At 38.2% G+C, this 20,593-nt stretch overlaps 1 protein-coding gene across 1 annotated transcript in view; it reads left to right on the plus strand.

Annotated features, from left to right (window-relative positions):
- SCN11A (sodium voltage-gated channel alpha subunit 11) overlaps window positions 1-20,593 on the plus strand; it is a 130,893-nt gene that overhangs the window by 77,594 nt on the left and 32,706 nt on the right. The window contains exons 16-19 of the mRNA XM_056804223.1: window positions 1,525-1,639; window positions 3,428-3,582; window positions 6,561-6,734; window positions 20,132-20,254. Of these exons, the coding sequence (XP_056660201.1) occupies window positions 1,525-1,639; window positions 3,428-3,582; window positions 6,561-6,734; window positions 20,132-20,254 (567 nt within the window). The remainder of the gene's footprint in view (window positions 1-1,524; window positions 1,640-3,427; window positions 3,583-6,560; window positions 6,735-20,131; window positions 20,255-20,593) is intronic.

Here is a 20,593-nt window from a genome sequence, read left to right on the forward strand (position 1 = left end):
TATGGATTTATTTGTCATCTTTAATCTGATGCCCAATTCTATTTGTCCAGCCCTAAACTTTCTCTTCACCTCCACACTCACACTGCCAGCTGCCTATTGCACATAGCAAACTGGATGTCCTGTCGCTATTAAGTCCAACACTGACTGCATTATCTACCTGCCAAAATAGACCTCACTGCCAAACTTCCCTGTCTGCTGAGAGTCGTGCCATCCTCCGGGCCACCCAGGCTCAGCCCTAGGTGCCATCCTCAACAAAGAGTCTCTTGGACGAATGCCTGCACTTTTGCAATGGGCTAATGGTTGGTTTGGCTGCCTCAACAATCTCCCCAGTCCAGTCCGCTCTTCTTCACTCTGCTGCCAAATTAATCTTCTTAAATTAAAAATAAGACCATGTAATCCATCAATCGACTCCATTCCGCCAATCCCCCATTCAACACACTCCTCTCACTCCAGAATCCAACCCCAAATCCCCTTCACAACCTGGCCCCCTCCTTGATTTGCAGTACTCTCACACGATGATCCCGTGACACCAGCCTCCTTGGGTCCCTTCAGCCAGAGACACTGGACAGTGACCCCCATGCCTGGAATGCTCCTCTTATCTCCACACCTTGGCTTCCTTTTATCCCAGCTAAAAGCTCACTTTCCAAAGGAAGCCTTTCCCAATCCTTCTTCATTCTTGTGCCTTTCTTCTCTTGATGAGTGATCTCCACTTCATCCTGATAAGAGCTTCTTTGTCAGTATCTGTTTTCTCCATTAGATTGGGAGTTCCTTGGGGAAGGGACTGGGTTTTTGCTTTTTTTGTTTGTTTGTTTGTTTTTTTGTATCTCCAAGGCTTAGCAAAGTACCTGGCACATAGTAGATGCTCCACAAATGTTTGCTGACTGACTAGCTGACCCTGTGAGGCAGGTGCTCCAAATATGATTGATTCCTGCTTACAAATGAGGAAGCTGAACTCCAGAAGTTTGTCTGTGGTTGTGTAGCCAGTAGGAATTAGGGGCAGAATTCAAGTCCAGGCTACCCTGGCTTCAAGTCTACCACTTCATTCACTCCATTCCACTGCCTCTCATCAAGCCCTCTCAGGGGACGCAACGTATCATGAGGGTAACTAGTGTGGGGAAATTTCATTTTTAGGTTACTTGCATCTTTTTTCCCAGAGCAGAGAAAATGATGGCTTCTGTCTGGGAGTTGGGCTGTTCTTGGCCCTGGGCAAGTAGTATAGACTCTTACCTTCTTTCTAAGAATGGTTCCAGGGCAAAAGAATGTTAAGGGCAAGGCAATGGAGATTAATGACTCACCCAGGGTTCAGCTAGGAAGTATCTGAGGGCACTCCTGTCTCCAGGCCTGGTGTACTATCCACTATGCTACCTAGCTGCCCTGACTACTCAGAAAGCTTTCCAGGAAACTGAATGCTTGTGTTGCTTCATCTCTGACCACTGGAGCCAGCTGTTTCTCTCATCATCTGTAGCTGTGATGAGGCCTGTGGCTCAATGGCTTTCTCCCTTTTCTTATGCTTCTCTTTTGTAGAGCTTTGATGTCACCAGCTACCTCTCAGATTGCAGCACCATTGATCTAAAGGATCTAGTTTTGTTGGTTCCTGAAATGCTACCACCAAAGGGGCCTGAGAGATGTTTGCCCAAAGGTAAGGAGTCACTTGTTTGTGAAGGTTTTATGCCCTGATGCATAATCAGTTTTTGTAAAGGTACCAGAAGAGAGCTGAAAAATATTATTTTAACATCTTCTTATTTAAATATAAATATGAAATAATAAGTATTTATGTATCAAAACATGTATATATATGTACACACATATATATGAAAAAAGAATATATAATCTTTTTTCATTCGATAATTACCAGAGGTCTGTTACATCTGACTTTTCTAAAATTGTATTCAAGCCTTTTCATTTCTTTTTTTTTTCTTTTTTTTTGGTCAGAATTGTGTAAATCTGAAAGGGAGGACTTTGAAGTCTCCCATAATTCATTTTGTTGCTTATTTCTCCCTATAACAGAAGCTATCATTTAAATATTTAGATGCTATGATATTTAATACACATATATTTAATAATGGTATTGATTTATTGTTGATGGCGTATTTCAGCATAATGTAATTTCTCTTTATATATATTTAAATGAATTATATTTTTTCTATTGCCAGCCCTTTAAATTTTGACATTGAGTAAAACTTTATATTTCAAAAGTATTTCTTTTAAATGACATTTTTGAATTCTACTTTCCAATCCACTTACTGTCCTCTTCCATTTCATGGGTAGTTTATACCATTCACATGAAGAGTTATGATTGTTAACTGTATTTCCTTCTTTCCCATTTGCTTATACACTTTCCTTTCTTTATTCCTTGTGTCCTCTTTTCAAAGAAGAAATGGGTGGAATGAGAGGAATGTACTTAGCCCCAGTGTTCGATGTTTGATGCAATCTGCTTCTACTGCCTGCCCTTCTCTTTCCCTTGTAGCTACCCCAGTCACTCTCTTCTTCAATAAACTCCACAGGAAAGAAAGTAAGGAAGGAAGCATTTATTAAACACCACTGTGTTCCCAGGCAGTGTGCTAAATGCTTGGGATAGAAACCCAAGGGGAAAAAATCGTCTCTACCCTCAAGGACCTTCCATTCTAAGAAACCATACAGAATGGAACTCCTGGAGGAAGAATGACAGTACATCCAGAAAATCAGAAATGAGGCTAGGAAAGAAGTGAAGGCAGATTGTCCTGGGCCCTGTAATGAAATGGAGGCTCCAAGGTGAACCCCTCAATGAAAAGAGGAGAGTGGAGGGACGTTCCTTGTGAAGGGGTATTCCAGGATGAGCAGGACACAGGGATGGTGAGATGTCCCAGAGCGAGGAGATTGCCCTCCCACCCCAATCCCAGCAAAGGGACAGAGTAGAAAGAGCACTAAATTGGGGGTTAGTAATCCAGTTTCAAATCCTGCCCCTTTCCACATCATAGCTGTGTGACCTGGGGCTCTTCCAGCTGAAAATCTGTGATCCTGTCCTTCCACCTCCATGACCTCTCTCCAGATCTGGATGGGGAAGAATCATTTGCAGAGGGATAATAATTGAACCCAGGATGGGTGGATGAGAGGCGATGCCAAATATTCAAATATATGTAAATGGAGAAGTGACTGAATGTGCCTGCATGACTGGATCTGTTGGACATCATGACTTATGCCTTCTGCCTCACTAGGGCCCACGAGCATCACCACCTGGTCCTGAGTCAGGCTGCTTCTTTTTTTTTAATTTTAATTTTTTTTATTTTTAAATATAATTTTATTTTTAACAATAATTTTCCCCATAATTACATGATTCATGTTCTCTCCCTCCCCTCTTCCCTCTCCCTCCCGAAGCTGACAAGCAGTTCCACTGGGGTATACATGTGTTATCATTCAGAACAAGAGTGATGCTTCTGTTTTCTTCCAGGCTGTAATAAATGCTTTCCATGCTTTGCACTGAATGTAAGAAAGTCTCCTGGAATCATTTGGCTGAGACTAAGGATAACCTGCTACAGAATTGTCAAGCATGACTGGTTTGAGAGTTTCATTATCTTCATGATTCTTCTGAGCAGTGGAGCACTGGTAAATGGTTGTTTGAACGGACCTAAGTAATTTAGCTCAATGGTGCAGTGGTTGGAGTACACTGGGGCTAGAGTCTCAAAGACCTTAGATTAAATACAGCTTCAAACACTTACTGTGGGACCCTGGGCAAGTCACCAAACATCCATCTGCTTTGGTTTCCTTATCTGCAAAATGGGAATAAAATTAGCATCAATCTCTAAGGATAGTTCAGAAGACACAAATAAGATATTTGCAAAGTGCTTAGCACTTTACACAGCACAGACACAGCATAATGTCTGGCACATGGTAGGCATTAAATAAATGCATGTTTTCTTCCTTCCTCCCTTTCCCCCCTCATTTTTCCTCCCTCCCTTCCTCCCTCCCTCCCACCCTCCCTCCCTCCCTTCCTTCCTTCCTTCCTTCCTTCCTTCCTTCCTTCCTTCCTTCCTTCCTTCCTTCCTTCCTTCCTTCCTTCCTTCCTTTTTTCCTTCTTTTCTCCTTTTACTTCCTAAGGAAGAGCCGATTCTTAACCTGATTTGTTTTAAATATATATATTTTGATAACTGGATTCCAGTGTAATTTGTTTTCTTTTTGATCCATTGTATTTTATTTCATGGATTTAAAAAGATTGCTCTGAGAAAGGGGTCCATAAACTTCATCAGACTGCCAGAGGAGTCTATAAACCAAAAAAAGGTTAAGAACCAGTCAGGGGTATCTTAGTTTAAGTCTTCATGGTTGTGGGATGTGGGTGGTTCTAGCCATTTTCACATTGCAAACGAGACTAAACATTTCCCTTGTGCAAACATAATGCCCCCAAAGATAAAACTTTGACTGCTTTGAAAGAGGCGTAATATCCAGAATGGGAGTTATGACAGACCTGTGTGCTTTGCCCTGAGCAGAACACGCCTGGGATGTTGTGTTGAGCTCTAAGGTCCACATTCTAGGAAAGAACCTGTGCTGAACAGGAAGGCTATATGCCATGTTCTCCAGGTCTCTCACAATCCTGGCCTTCCTACTGACTACACTTCCCCAAGCTTAGCTTCATGTTACTTTTTAGGTAAGAGCATCCTTTCTCGTGGCTACTAGTAAAAAAATGTGTCCTCTGTTCTAGAAAATCTCTGCACAGATTGTGTGTGTGTGTGTGTGTGTGTGTGTGTGTGTGTGTGTGTGTGTGTGTGTGTGTACAGAGAATCACTCATCTGGCCATATGGGAAGACCTCATTTACCTGCTCTATAACCCCGTGGCCTCTTGATGGAAGGCAGGCTTGTGGCTTTCCATAGCTGTCACTTGACTCGCTGGAGAGCTCTTCTAACCTGCCAGAATAAGGAAATACAATCAGTTCAGATAAGGTCCTCATTGCCTCCAAAAACAAAATGATTCACTCCAGTACTCTGGTCACCTCCAAGTTCATAAGAGACAATCCCATTCTGTACAAATGGGAATCACAGAAAATCAGTTTTGTATGGGAAGCATTAAATGAGGAGTTTTGACAAAATAAGAGAGAGCAGCTTTTAATAACTTAAGTTTTAATGAGAATATAGTAGAGTTGTAAATCAATATTATCCCTTTAAGCCAGAGAAAAGAAAACTTCTAGCAGCTTTTAATAATGAACCATTTAGTTTAATTAAAATAGAGATAGTAAAAAAATATAGTAAAATGAATATAGTAAAGGAGAAAAATATAGGAAAGAGGTAGAGAAAGAAATTGCCTAATACCTAACTAGCTACCCCATAACTACCTATAACTGCCCTTAACTGCCGTTAGAGAAAGTCCAGCTGATTACCCTTCAGCTCAGCTCACCAGGCAGAAGATCTATATCTATATCTATATCCATATCCATATCCATATCTATATCTATATCTATCTAATCTATATCTATATCTATATCTATATCTATATCTATATCTATATCTATATCTATATCTATATCTATATCTATATCTATATCTATATCTATATCTATATCTATCCATATCTACATCTATATTTACATCTATCTATATATCTACATCTATATTTCTCTATCTCTATCTCTATCTCTATCTCTATCTCTATCTCTATCCATATCTATATCTATATCCATATCCATATCTATATCTATATCCATATCCGTATCTATATCCACATCTATATCTGTATCCATATCTACATCTATATTTACATCTATCTATATATCTATATCTATATATTTATATCTATATCTATATCTCTATATCTATCTATCTCTATCTCTATATATCTATGTCTATATCTCTATCTATATCCGTGTCTATATCTTTATCTCTATCTCTATCTCTCCCAACCAACAACTAACAACAACAAACCACCAACAAATCACCAACCCACACCACCAGCAACCAACCCTAACGAACCAACAACCAAAGACCAACGACCAATCACCTCCCAACCCCAAAAAGATCCAAAAATCCCCCCCAAAAAAACCCTCTCAGTCCTTGCACTGGCCTTTTATATCCCCTCTTCCCTTACTTCCTATCTTTCTGATTTCTACTTCCTTTCACTGTGGGCTGGTATGTCTTTACACTTCTCTATGGTAAAAGGACCTCCAGGTCCCCAGTTAAATTAGAAGAAAGGGATTAAGAATTCCCTTTTACAATATGGATGTCAGACAGTTTGGCAGACAAGCCAAGATGTATTCCGGAATTACAATAGATTTATTGTCATCTCTAGACCATGATTTTTATAGGGCTAGACAAATGAAATTAAGTGACTTTCCCAGGGTCACACAGTTAAAAATTGCCTGAAGCCAGATTTGAACCCAGATCCTCTCCAGTCCAGGCATAATGCTCTATCCACTGAGCAACCTAGCTGCCCCTAAGTGACTGAATCTTGATTTGAACCCAGGTGCTTGGACTTCAAATCCTCTGCTTTTTTCACATTGACATTTTCCATTGATTTCTGTATATAATTAGTAGGAATAAGAAGTGAATTCTGTAGGATAGTACATGGATATAATCAATATTAAACTTTGTCATTTCAGATATTTGAAGATTGTTCCCTTCAATCAAAACCCAAAATTAAGGAGTTGCTGAATTTTACAGACAGGGTTTTTACCTATATTTTCACCCTAGAAATGTTCTTAAAATGGGTGGCATTTGGATTTAGGAAATATTTCACCAATGCATGGTGCTGTCTCGACTTCCTCATTGTAAATGTGAGTTTAACATCTACATTCTCTTGTTTGTGGTGGGAGACTTTACTGGGGGGTGGATGTAGTAAGGACCTTGAGTAAGGTGGCTGATGTGTAAGGAAGATGTCTCATAATATAGAAAGTGAATAAAGGAATCTATTTTTTTAAAGTTTATCCACTATTTAAAAATTATTTTATTTCCCCCCAATTCCATGTAAAAAGTTTCCAACATTTTTCAAAGAATCTTGTCTCAAATTTTCCCTCTCCCCCTCCTAGCCTCTGTCCTCTTGAGATGATAAGCAGCATTCTATGGATTTTACATGTGCAATCATGTAAAACACTTCCCCATATTAATCCTTTTGTGGAAGGAAACTCATATAAAAATAATTTAGAAAGAACATGAAAAAAGTTTGCTTTGCTTCAGATTCAGATTTCTTTTTCTGTGGAAGCAGATGATACTTTTATCATGAGTGCTTTGGGATAGTGTCAGATCATTGTACTGCTGAGAATAGATAAGTTAATCACAATTATTCATTGTATTCTTGTCATTGTTTATAATGTTCTCCAGGTTCTGCTCATTTCACTCTCCTTCAGTTCATGTAAGTCTTTCGAGGTTTTTCTGAGTTTTTCCCACTTGTCATTTTTTTACCATACAATAGTATTCCATTACAATCATAAGTTATAACCTAGACATTCCCCAATTGATGGGTAACCCCTCATTTTGCAATTCTTTGACTCCCCCAAAGAAAGAGCTGCTTTAAATATTTTTAATCCTTCTCCCCTTTTAAAAAATCTCTTTGAGGGGGCAGCTGGATAGCTCAGTGGATTGAGAGCCAGGCCTAGAGATGAGAGGTCCTAGGTTTAAAGCTGGCCGCAGACACTTCCCAGCTGTGTGACCCTGGGCAAGTCACTTGACCCCCATTGCCTAGCCCTTACCACTCTTCTACCTTGGGGCCAATACACAGTATTGACTCTAAGACGGAAGGTAAGAGTTTAAAAAAATCTCTTTGTTATATAAACCTAGTAATAATAATGGGTCAAAGCATGTGTACTGTTTATACTTATTTTATATTTATTTTTTTTTTGTGCTTTGGGAATAGGTCAAAATTGCTCTTGAGAATGTTAAAACACTTCACAACTCCTCCAACAATGAATTTGTGGCTCAGTTTTCCTCCATTCCCTTCAAGTTTTGTTATTTCCCTTTCTGTCTTAATAGCCAATATGATAGATGTGGGATGGTACCTCCCAGTTTTCATTTGCATTTCTCTAATAGTGATTTAGGGTATTTTTTATTTTTTGCACAACAAAGACAGCTTTAATAAATTACTTTGTCAGAGAACTGCCTATTCATAAATTTTGTCCATTTATCAACTGGGGAATTAATCACATTCTTATATATTTGATTCATTTCTCTATGCATTTGGAAAAGGAGGCCTTTATTAGTGACTTGTAGTTCCTTCAGGTCTTTCCCTCCTTTCCTTCTCCACTCCTTCAGTGGAGTGAAATGAGCAGAACCAGGAAAACATTGTATACAATGACAAGAATACTGTACAATGAACAATTGTGATTAACTTAGTTATTCTCAGCAGTACAATGATCTGAAACTATCCCAAAGGACTCATGATAAAAAAAATGTTTTCACAATTTGATTTTTGTTGTATATATTTTTTGTTTTGTACATATAATGTACAACATTGTTATATATTACTCTCTATCCTGTTTCCCCCATTTAATTTCTAACCACCACTTCTGCCTCTTTGCCTCTTTTCTATCAGCTCCACCTCTTTCTCTCATCCCCTTTCTCATAAATTTCTCATAAATTGTTTTATATCTGAGAAGACCAAAGAAAGACCTTGTCTTTGGTTTAGACTCTGAGTCTGCTAAGGCTCAGAGTCCTAACTTAGTTCTTGCTGAGACTCATCCAGCTAGCCTTTGTTATTTTTAAAACTTGGAGATGAAGTTAAGAATTTTAAGGAGAATAGTATTAGTTTATTTAGAATAGTAAAAATTTGGGTTAGTCAGATCAGAAAGGATCAGTATAGCCTGTGGACACAAGAGAAGTAGTTCCTTGAGGAATCAAGGAGTTTTATTTAGGTGGAGTTAGAATCCCTTAGAGTTAGAAATCCTTTTTTATCCTTACATTTTCAATAAATAGTTAATTTTTTAATGACAAGAGTCTCTTTAATGTCCTTGTGCCTGGCCTTGAAGAGAAGTTCATTTATGAGCTTCACTTCACTGATATCAACTGAAGATACTTTGTAAGCACAGTAAGCAAAGTATCAAAATCAGTTTATAATCAATAATAAATCCATTGCTATATTATTTTTACAGTTTATATTTTATTTTTACAGTACTCCTAACTACCTTAATAATAATGAAGTTCTTTGAAGTTTCAAAGATCATTTTCCCATGTAGGTATGAAAACAGTTTACCTTTATTGAATGCCTTTTGATTTCTCTTTCCTGTTTACCTTTTTATGCTTCTCTTGTGTCTTGTATTTGAGAGTCAAATTTTCCATGCAGTTCTAGTCTTTTTATTAGGAATGTGTGAAAGTTTCATTGCATACCCATTTTCCCCCTCAAGGATTATGCTCTGTTTTGCTAGGTAAGTGATTCTTGGTTGAAGTCCTACCTCTTTGATCCTCTGGAATATCATATTCCAAGCCCTCTAATCCCTCCAGTTCATTTTTCCTTTGAGCCCAATATTATTTCATCACCAACATATACTACAATTTGTTCATCAATTCCCTCATTTTCCATTTTTTTTTGTCACCACAAAGAGTTCATCTATAAATATTCTTGTACAAGTATTTTCCCTTATTATCTCTTTGGGGTATAGACCCAGCAGTGCTATGGCTGGATCAAAGGGCAGACAGTCTTTTAGTGTCCTTTGGGCATAGTTCCAAATTGCCCTCTAGAATGGTTGAATCAATTCACAACTCCATCAGCAATGCATTAATGTCCCAATTTTGCCACATTCCCTCCAACATTCATTACTTTCCTTTGCTGTCATGTTAACTAATCTACTAGGTGTGAGGTGGTACTTCAGTGTTGTTTTGATTTTCATTTCTCTGATTATAAGAGATTTAGAACACCTTTTCACATGCTTATTAATAGTTTGATTTCTTTATCTGAAAATTGGCTATTCAAGTCCCTTTCCCATTTATCAATTGGGGAATAGCTTGATTTTTTTTTGTATAATTAATTTAACTCTTGATAAATTTGAGTAATTAGATCTTTGTCAGAGGTTTTTGTTATGAAGATTTCCCCCCAATTTCTTGCTTCCCTTCTTATTTTGGTTGCATTGGTTTTGTTTGTACAAAAATGCATGTAAGAATTAAGTATTACCTGTCTCCAACCTCTTTCACCCTTCCATTGTATTGGTCTTCTCCCTTGCTCCTGCCATGTGATTTTTTATGAAATATAAATTTATCCCATGTTGTCTCTTTTTCCATTTTTCTTAGTATTATCCTTTTTTGCCTCTTGTTTTATATATATTTATACATACACATATATATTTTGACATTTCATCCTATACAGGTTGTCACTGTTCCCTCTAAGTGTACTTCTTCTAACTACCCTTATGATAATAACAATTTTTAATACTTACAAATATAATTTCTTCTTATTGGAATACAAATCATTTAAACTTATTGGGTCCCTTAAAATTTTTTTGTCCCCCCCCCCCCATTTCTTAATTGCCTTTTGGTTATTCTCTTGAGTTCTGTGTTTAGCATCAAATTTTCTGTTTGTTTGGTCTTTTCTTTATTAATTCTTGGAAGTCTTCTATTTTATTAAATGATAATTAAATAATCCCCCCTGCAAGAATATAGTCAGTTTTGCTGGGCAGTTGATTCTTGTTTATAGACCCAGTTCCCTTGCTTTCCAGAATATCATATTCTTTGCCTTCCAGTCTTTCAGTGTAGATGCAGCCAGATCCTGTGTTATTCTAACTGTGGTTCCATGGTATCTAATGACTTCTTCTTAGCAGCTTGTAATATTTTTTATTTATGGTAAAAAAAAAACATGGTGTGATAGTTCTTCAATTTGGCTATAACTTGCATGGGCATTGTTAATTAGGAACTAAATGCAGGAGGTGATCTGTGAATTCTTTCAATTTCCACTTTCTGTCTTATTCAAGAATGTTGAGGCAGTTTTCATTGGATAATTTCCTGTAGATTGATGTCCGGGCTTTTTCTTTTGTCTGAATCTTCCAGTAGTCCAATGATTCTTAAATTGTCTCTTCTGAATCTGTTTTCAAGGTCTGTGGTTTTGTTAATAGGGTGTTTCATGTTTTTCTTGAATTTTTCATCCTTTTGATTTTGTTTTATAGATTCTTGCTGCCTTGTGAAGTCAGTTGCCTCTAGTTGTTGGATTCTAATTTTTAAAGATTGAATTTCATCCCTGGCTTTTTGGTCATCCTTTTCCTTCTGGTCTGATTTTCTTTGTAGGTCATATTTCATCTTCTTTGCCTTGTTTTCAAGCTGGTCAATTCTGGCTTTTAATAAACTATTTTCTTGTTTTAGTTCATGTGCCTCTGTTTCCAGAGGACTTATTTTGCTTTTCAAGTTCTTTTCCCAATTGACTTCAGCCTCTCTTAATTGTTTTTTGAATTGTATTTTGAGTTCTTCCAAAGCCTGTGTCCAATTTGCTCGAGTTTCTGTGTTTTTGCTTAGTGTTCCTTGGTCCTCCTCTGTTCCATTTGCTCTTTGTTCATTACCTGGATAGAAGCTGTCTATTTGTAATTTCTTTCTTCTTTTTCTGTTCTTTACTTCTCTTTCCCCCCGCCCCCCACAGTAATTGGCTATAATCTTAAACCTCTGGTTATTTTCTGTATCTGTGGGTTTGGGCTATTCTATCTTGAAGGGGCTTCTTCTCTGCTCTGCTGATGATATAAATGAGCCCTGATCTTCCCCAGATGGCAGCAGAAGCTGAAGGTGTAGGTGAAGGTATGGAAGCTGAAGGGAGCTGGTCTTCCATCCTTGTTAGCAAGTATTCTCTCAGCCTTTGCCTTGAGCTCCCCATGAGTTGAATTCTTACAGCTACTCTCAGTGTAGTCTATGGGGGAGGGGTGTTGGAGATTGAGCTTCCCTGCCCTCTGAAGACTTCTTATCTGCCCTACTGATAAGATTAAGTGGGGGTGGAGTTGATCTGCAGAGCTGGATGTGCTTTGAGGTCAAAACCTTAAGAAAGAGGGAGGGCAAGATGGAGTGTTTTGACTGTAACTAGGCTGCCCTCTCTGTGCTTCTCCTCCAGCTTCCTCCCTGCCACCTGTGTTCAATGCCTTGAGCCTGACACAGCTGTGCCAGCAAGGCACTCCCTCTGGACTAGATCCCTTGCCCACCCAGAGATTTCAGCCACTGCTGAAGATTCAGCACTGTAGGTAGGGGAGGAGTCATGGGACCTTCCTTCTTCCTTTCCCTTGAACCTGAGAATTTAAGAATTCAGGCTTTTTTAGCATACCTTTTAAGATGAATACAGCAGGAGGATTCCCCAGCTCTGTCCTGTTGCTATATTTGGTTTTCTGTTCCCTCAAAACACTTTGGTTTTGATTGCTATGGAAGGGTTTTCAGAGAGGTCTGGACTTTTGCTGTGTCTAAACCACCATCTTGACTCCACCCCCCCACCCAATAAATTCTTGAATGGTAATGTCTAAGCTCTTTTTATTTTATCATGGCTTTCAGTTAGTCCAGTAATTCTTAGATTATTTCTCCTTGATTCATTTTCCAGGTTCCAATGAGATATTTTGCCATGAAATATTTCATCATTTTATTCGATTTTTTAAAAATTCTTTTGACTTTGATTATCTTTGATGCCTAATGGAATCATTATTTTCCATTTGCCCAACTGTAATTTTTAAGATACAATTTTCTTGAGTGAGCTTTTGAACCTCCTTTTCCATTTAATCAATTCTACTTTGTAAAGATATTTTTTCCTCAGTGAATTTGTGTACCTCTTTTTCCATATGGCCAATCCCGATTTTTAAAGAGTTCTTCTCTTCAGTGGATTTTTGTGCCTCCTTTACCAATTCACCTATTCTGTTTCTTAAGATATTAATTTCTTTGGTATTTTTTTTGTGCTTCCTACCAAGCTGACAATGCTTTTTCATGATTTTCCTTTATCACTCTCATTTTTTTCCCTAATTTTTCTTCGATCTCCCTTATTATATTTCTAAAATTCTTTTTGAGCTCCACCATTAATTCTTTATGGATTTAAGAGTAACTCATATTTGTCTTGGAAGTTTGGGATGCAGCAATATTGACTTTCCTTTCTTCTGAGTTTGTGTTTTGATCTTCTCAGTCACCAAAATAACTTTCTATGTTGAGTTTCTTTTTTGGTTGTTTTATCATTTCCTAATCTTTTTCTTTTTTCTTAATTAAAAAAAGTTAAAGTTGGGCTTTGTAACTGTGGTGAAGGGAACACTGCTCCAAGCTTCAGGTTCTTTATGCAGCTGCCTTCAGAAATAGCTCTGAGGATCCACCTGCTTTCAGTTCTTCCAAGATGGTATGTTGTAAAGAAAGGTGTGTTTAGTATTGTCCTGGCCTGTGCTCTGATCTTCACATAACCACAAGTACTCTCTTACCCCTTGGAACCATAATCAGGGTCCCCTGCTCCTCTATGGTCAGAAGTGCTGGTGTTTGTGAGTGTTCCTTCTCACCCTGAAACCTTGCCCCAGGACTGCTACCTGGATCTGCGTATGGGCAATGCAACAATATTCTTACATCCAGAGCCAACAAAGGGACCCTTACAATCTCCTGATCAGTTGTCCTGACACACACACCCCTTACTGTCTGTGGATGAGAGCTTTGGAAGTTTTTCCCGTTTTTCAGCTGCACCCAGAGCCTGTTGCCTTGGTGGAATCTGCCTTGTCATGTTACTTCATGCTCCACCTCCCTTTCAGTCTAGTAGATCCCTTTTGTTGGCCTTCTAAGTTGTTTTGGGTTGAAAATGACTTTTCCCTGTCTTTTGTGGGTTATGCTGCTCCAGAATGCATTCTGAGGCATTATATCATCTTTTTTGTTGGGTAATTTGGTTGAGATCAGATCATATAGGTCTGTGTATCTTCTCCACTATCTTGCCACCCCCCCATCCAGTTTTTAAAAATTCTAAACAGTTCTGACTTATTTGTTTGTGTTTTCTACACTGCTTTGGAAAGAGAGTCAGCCTTGAAGTATGGAAGATCTGATTTCAAAACTTGTCTCTGCCCTTCTTGACTATGTGAGCAGGTGATTATGACTACAAGTTTCAGAGAAGGTATCAACCTAAATTAGTAGATCCAGGAACTATCACCAAAAATTCTCTTATACCAATGAGTTTGAGACCAGTATCAATCTATTCAGCCCCATCTTTTTTGTTTTATATTACCTTCATTTCCAAATATTTTCCCCTCCCTCACTTACAGAGTCATTCTTTATAACAAAGAATAGAAAACCAAAATGGGAGGGGGAAAGAAATCAACAAAATTAATGAATGCTTCAAGCAGATCATATGTGTTCTGTACTTTTAGTCTTCCATCTTTGCAAAGAAGGGATGGTGATGTATTTATCAGCTCTTCTTTCTGACTGAGTTTGATCATTATAATTATATAACATTATATATCATTTAGTTTTTTAAATCCTTTCCATTTATATGCTCAGTGATTACATATGTGGTTTGCCTGATTCTACTTTCTTCATTTTTCATTCATTCATATGTCTTTTCATGCGACTCTGTATTCTTTATTTTTACTATTTCTTACGAAGTAGTAATGTTGCCTACATTCATGTCCTGCAATTTTTAGTTCTTCCCTAATCAATGGACATCTAATTTTTATTCAGTTCTGCTATGAATATTTTGTTTTTATGTATCTTTTTAATCTTGACGTATTTAGGGTTTCTCCCTGACAGTAAAAATTCTAGGTCCCATGATATAGTCATTTTGATTACTTTATTAGCATAATTCCAAATTTGCTATCCAGAATAGCTGAACCAATTCACAGCTCCACAAAAATTACATTAGTGTTCTTATCTTTCCACACTGCCTATCCCTCTACTCTATATCACCTGGTGAGTTCATCAGCTCCCACAGATTTAATTACTAGCTCTATATTGATGAATCCCAAGTTTACTTATTCAACCCTAACTTCTCTGCTGATATTCAATCTATCATCTCCTGTTCTCTTTTTAGAAAAACTCAAAAAGAATAGTCCAGTAGACATCCAAAACTAAACCTATTCAAAACTGAACCCACTATCTTTACATTCCTTTCCCCATCCTCTCTCTTCCCTAATACTCTAGAGGGAAATTCATCCTCCCAGTGTCTCAGGTTCACAAAATGGGACATATCATGGTCTCCTCATAATCTTCCTTCCCTTATATCCAATCTGTTATTAAGGCCTGTCAACTTCACCTTTGCACCATCTCTGACATGGCTCCTACCTTGGTGTGGACTCTTTTCGCCTCACATTAGGATTATTATAATAACTGCTGGTGGGTCTGCCTGTCTCAAGTCTCTCCCTACTCCAATTCATTCTCCATTCAACCTCCAAAGTAATTTTCCTAAAGTGCAGATATGACCATGCCACTGCCCCCAACCCCACTATGGTGGGTGAAAGATGAAGTGACTGAAGAAACAAAGGTTCAAATTTCTGAGTATGTTGATTTTTTAAAAGAAATATATGCTGATTTCCTGATCTCCTCAGCTTAGGTCTGAACCTTAAATATGGAGGAGATATTCTTTTATGCACTTAAAACCAATGAACAAATATGGCACATTAATCAAAAGAATTAATTAATTGTTAATTAACCAAGATTTAAAGTAAGGCAATCTGATCTCTAATTGGGAGAAAGTTAGGGACTTTCTCTTTATCATGACTTTCAGGTAGTCCAATAATTCTCAAATTGTGTCTTCTAGATCTATTTTCTAGGTCAGTTATTTTTTTCAATAAGATATTTTTTCCTCTGGTTTTTTTTTTCATTCTGTTGATTCTGTTTTATTGTTTCTTGATTTCTCATGAAATCATTAGTTTATAAATGGTCAATTCTGATTTTTAAGGCCTGGTTTTACTCTGTCGGTTTTTGGTTCTCCTTTTTCAATTGCCCCATTTCTCCTTGCACCACTTTCATTTCTCTTACTCACTTTTCCTCTGCCTCTCTTAATTGTTTTTTGAAGTCTTTTTTTAGCTCTTTGAGAATTTCTGTTAAATCCATATTTTTCTTTTGGACTTTGTGTGTGTTTCCTTTGCTTTCACTGTCCCCTTCTATGTCTGTACCTTGCTCTTTGTCTCCATAAAAATTCTTTAGAGTTAGGTGCTTTTTTGTTGTTTGTTCATTTTCCCTATCTAATTATAGGTAGACTCTGTGTTCTGGGAAATTGGGGTACCCTCTTAAACTTAAGTTCTTGTTTGAGGTTATTCTCAGCTTATTTTCTGGTTCTGGGGGCTGAGAGCTCTGAGAGCTTCCTCTCCATGCTGATTCAGTTGACCCTTAGGACACTGATGGCCTAAGGACTTGCCTCAGGCTTGGGCATAAGCTTTTAATTTCACTCTGACCTTGATCAGGTCAAGGGCAGATCAAATTCTAGCCCCAGACTTATGCTCAAGTTTTTGGTCTTTCTGTGTATTTGATCCAATCAGGCACACTCTTGATTGCCCTGTCTTGGAGCTCTGCCCTGATCTTTAGGCAGAAAGATCAGTGCTTAGTACTATCAGCCACCCTCAGACTGTGTACTATGTCCTTATCCCAAACCCAGACTGGAGATCCTGGCTTTGCTCTGGGCCCACACAGATCAGCCCATTTCAGCCCAGACTCTGGACTTCTCCAAACATTTGAAATGTCAAGGGGTATGGATTGGCTTGTACCACTATTTTCCCAGGCACTATCTCAGAGTCTGAATGTCATCTTGAGCTTAACTTCCTAACCTGGGACAGCAGATGGGGGTGGGGGGTGGCTTGCTCTTCCTTCCTTGTTACAGCTTTTGCTGGCTTTGCTTTCCTCTCACTCCAGTTCCCCAGATGATATCTACCTACATGTTGGGTTTTTCTTTTCTTGAAAGTTGTTTCACTCTGTCTCCTTGTTGGTTCTTTCACTCCTATTTGTTTTGTGGTGATATGTTAATCTTGGTCAGAGAGGATTCTTGTGGTGACATGGAGCAGCTCTGGTTCACTCCTCCATCTGGCCCCACCCTGGAATTCCTAGGGACTTTCTAAGTTGTGAGGAAGAGAGTAAACAGGTGAAATTCTCTGAAATCAGAAAAAGATATATTTAAGTCCCTAAGTTTGTATTCAAACAAAGTAACATGGAAACAACTGATTGACCAGTTGGGGGCCAATTTTCAGATAAGACATATGGGTCACTTGAATTCTATAATTTTGAAAAAGCTCCTTGCATCATTCTCTGGGTCTAACTGGTTTTCTGGTCAGCATAACCTATGTCCTCAGGTAAAGGTCTCTAAGCAGCAGGTATAAGTGATTTAGCTTCCCAGGCACATGGGTTCAAACAATGCAACAAAGTCCTCTACAGTTCTCACAAGACAAATTAGACTAGACCCATAATTGAATAGAAAGGACCTAAACTAGCTCCAAAACTGAGTCACTAGATGGGAGTCAGTGTGGTTCATTCAATTCCCACTACCACTTGCAATTCTAATGCTCACAATTCCCTTATCACACCACTCAATAAATTCCACAAAGTTCCTGTTACCTCCAGGATATAATTCAAAAGACTGTTTGGTGTTCAAAGCCTTTCATAACCCAGATCCCCCAACCTTTTCAGGCTTTTTATAATTTTCTTCCTATTATATACTCTTTGATCCAGTGAAACTGGCCTCCTTGTTCTTCTGCAAACAAAAGACTCCATCTTTCAGATCCAGGCACTTTTTCTACCTGTCCCACATCCCTGGAATGAACTCCCTCCTCAATTCTGTCTACTGACTTCACTGGCTTCCTTTAGGTCTCATCTAAAATCCCATCTTAAGGGAAGTCTCTGCCAATCCCTCTTAATTCTATTAATTATTTCCTATTTCTCATACTATATATAATTTGATTTTTCTATATTTGTTTGCATGTTGCTTTCCCTACTAGATTGTAAGATCCTTGAGGGCAGGGACTATGTTTTTTTGTCTGCTTTTGTAACCCTGACACTTAGCATATTGCCTGACACATAGTAGGTACTTAATAAAAGCTTGTTGATTGATCACAGATCTTTCAACATTGACTATTCCCATCTTTGGTCATCCCTGTCAATTTTTCTGGATTTGAGATGAAGCTTGAGAGTTGTTTTGATTCATATTTCTCATGGTAATTTGAAAGTCTTTCTCATGGTTATCAATTTGTGATTCATCCTTTGAGAATTATTCATGCCTTGTGATCACTTATCCATCAGAGAATTACTCTTTGTCTTGTGTAGTTTCCTATCTATCAGTTAGCAAATCCTTATCAAAGATAATTGATCCAAGGAATGAGAGAATAGTAAAATATATATCTACACCTTCATAAGGGTATCTATTATAATACAAGGAGACTAAACCCAGTATAAAATCTGAAGTTTGGTGATTATAATAGAACTATCTAGGCTAGATGATACACATGGATGATATGAACTTCAAGAAGAAGAGGTTATGAAAGGCAATATATTTCAGTGGAAGACATTAGAAGTTTCAGGGAGCAAGTAATATGTCTGTTCCTCCTCCTAGCTTAAGGTTTCAGGAAGCATAAATTATACAACTACAGAACTGAGAAGGTGGAAGGCATCTTAGGAGTCACCTGGTTCATTCTAAACCTGAACAAAATTTCTTCTCCAATTTACCAGTTAAATGATCAATCTAAGTTTTGCTTTTGGATCTCTAATGAGGAGAAAGCTCCCATCTTCTAAGGCAATCTAGTTAACTTTTCCACTGCCTTCACAACATCTTTACATCAAGCTGAGAGAGAAAAATAACATAGTGATTGATAGTCAAATCCCAAAAGGTCTTGACTGGTTAGAATAATAGAGTGAATTTAAGAAGATGAATACCAACAAGGGATTGTTCTTGGGTTCAACAAATTAAATTAAAAAATACAAGATAACAGAGGCATGGCTGGGCATTAGGTTGTCTGGGAAATTATTGGGGTTGCAGAGAACTGCAAGCTTAATATGCATCAGCAAAGCTATCAGGGAGTCACAAACTATTATTCCATTTAGCTGTGTTAAGAGAAGAGTTGCCACCAAGAATAAGGACCTGATAATCCTGTTGTGTTCTGATTTGGTCAGACCACATCTGAAGCCAAAGGTCAGAAAAGACATTGTAGAACAGCCAGAGGACAGCCAGAGTGGTAAAGATTCTGAAGTCCATATCATTGGTTAAAGGAACTGGACACAAAGGGATTTGGTCACCTTTTTCAAGGACTATATTGGAAGTGCCATTGAAGGAAAAGAAAGCTTAGAATTGTTCTGATTCTTCCCTCTAGAGGTACAACTCAAAAAGAGGAAATTTCAGGCTTAATTACAGAATGAAAATTCTAACAATGAATGTCTCCCAGAGAAATGGACAGCCAGGAAAAAAGTGGTGGGTTTGCCCTTAGTAGAGAGCTTCAAGCCAAGGTTGGAGCACCATATGTTGAGTATTTCTTTCTTTCAAAAACTAAAAACCCTTACTTTCCATCATTGGATCAATACTGTTTGTTGGTTTCAAGGCAGAAGAGAGGTAAGGGTTAGGAAATGGGAGTTAAGTGACTTACCCAGGGTCACACAGCTAGGAAGTGTCTGAAGTCAAATTTGAACCCAGGTCCTCTCAATTACAGACCTGGCTCTCTATCCATTGAGTCACCTAGCTGCCCCTCATTGCATATTTCTTAGTAGATATTCCTCTCTTAGTGATGGATGGTAGCTACTGTGGTTCCTTCCAAGTCTAAAATTCAGTAGGTTGCCTACATGACTTCCAAATCATTCTAATTTAAAGCTCATAGATGGGAGTCAAGGAAGCCTTTGAAAGCTATGACTTCAAAGGAACTGGTTGGTGGAAACATTTCCCATGTGCACTGTACCAGGTCAATTACTTCCCTCAAAGTGCCAGTGGAGGTTGGGTAGAGAGAGCATGAGAAAGTCAAGAATAAATAGGATCAGTCTATCTTCAGACACCATTCAACTGATTAAGCTGTTTTATTGAACGTGTATCTAGATTGATCCCTATATTAAACAAGGAAGCTTGATACAGATACAAAGCAAAGGGACAGTGGATAGAGAGTCAAGCCTAGAGACTGGAGGTCCTGGGTTCAAATCTAAGTTCAGATACTTCCTAGCTGGATGAGTCTGGGCAAGGTGTTTTGTTTCTGCCCTAGAATTCACACAATATTGTGTTTGTCATTTGTTCTCAATCCACATTTATCAAAGGAATGACCAGTAGGCTATTTCCTTAAATTAGCAAATGTACTCTGCTTATTTATATGTTCTTTGTTTTTCCTTCTAGGTATCTATTATAAGCCTTATTGATGATAGCCCAGGCTCACCCAAATCTTTTAATGTTAAATCCTTTCGAACCCTGAGAGCTCTGAGGCCATTGCGAGCCCTGTCCCAGTTTGAGGGCATGAAGGTAAGCCATCAGGAACCCGGGGTAACTCAGCTATCAAGGGATCAAATATTGTCTTGTGTTTTCTCAGCAGAAGCAGAAAGACATTTATCTGTGGTGTCTGTTTGATCTGTGATAACACCTCCATCCCTCCATGATTGTGCCCTTCTTGTACCTTGATTCTGTGGGAGAAGGTATGAAAGAATATTGTGGAGCTGAGGGCTTTGGAGAGTATCGAAAACCTCGCTTTGAGTCCTCAGTTTACAATGCATCCAGTAGAGGATCAAGTCCCTGGAATGCTCCTTTTCCTCACTTGTCAAATGAAATCACCCACAAGAGTCATAATTGGAATCAATGACCAAC

Source organism: Monodelphis domestica, chromosome 7, assembly GCF_027887165.1.
Source record: "Monodelphis domestica isolate mMonDom1 chromosome 7, mMonDom1.pri, whole genome shotgun sequence".
NCBI lineage: Eukaryota > Metazoa > Chordata > Mammalia > Didelphimorphia > Didelphidae > Monodelphis > Monodelphis domestica.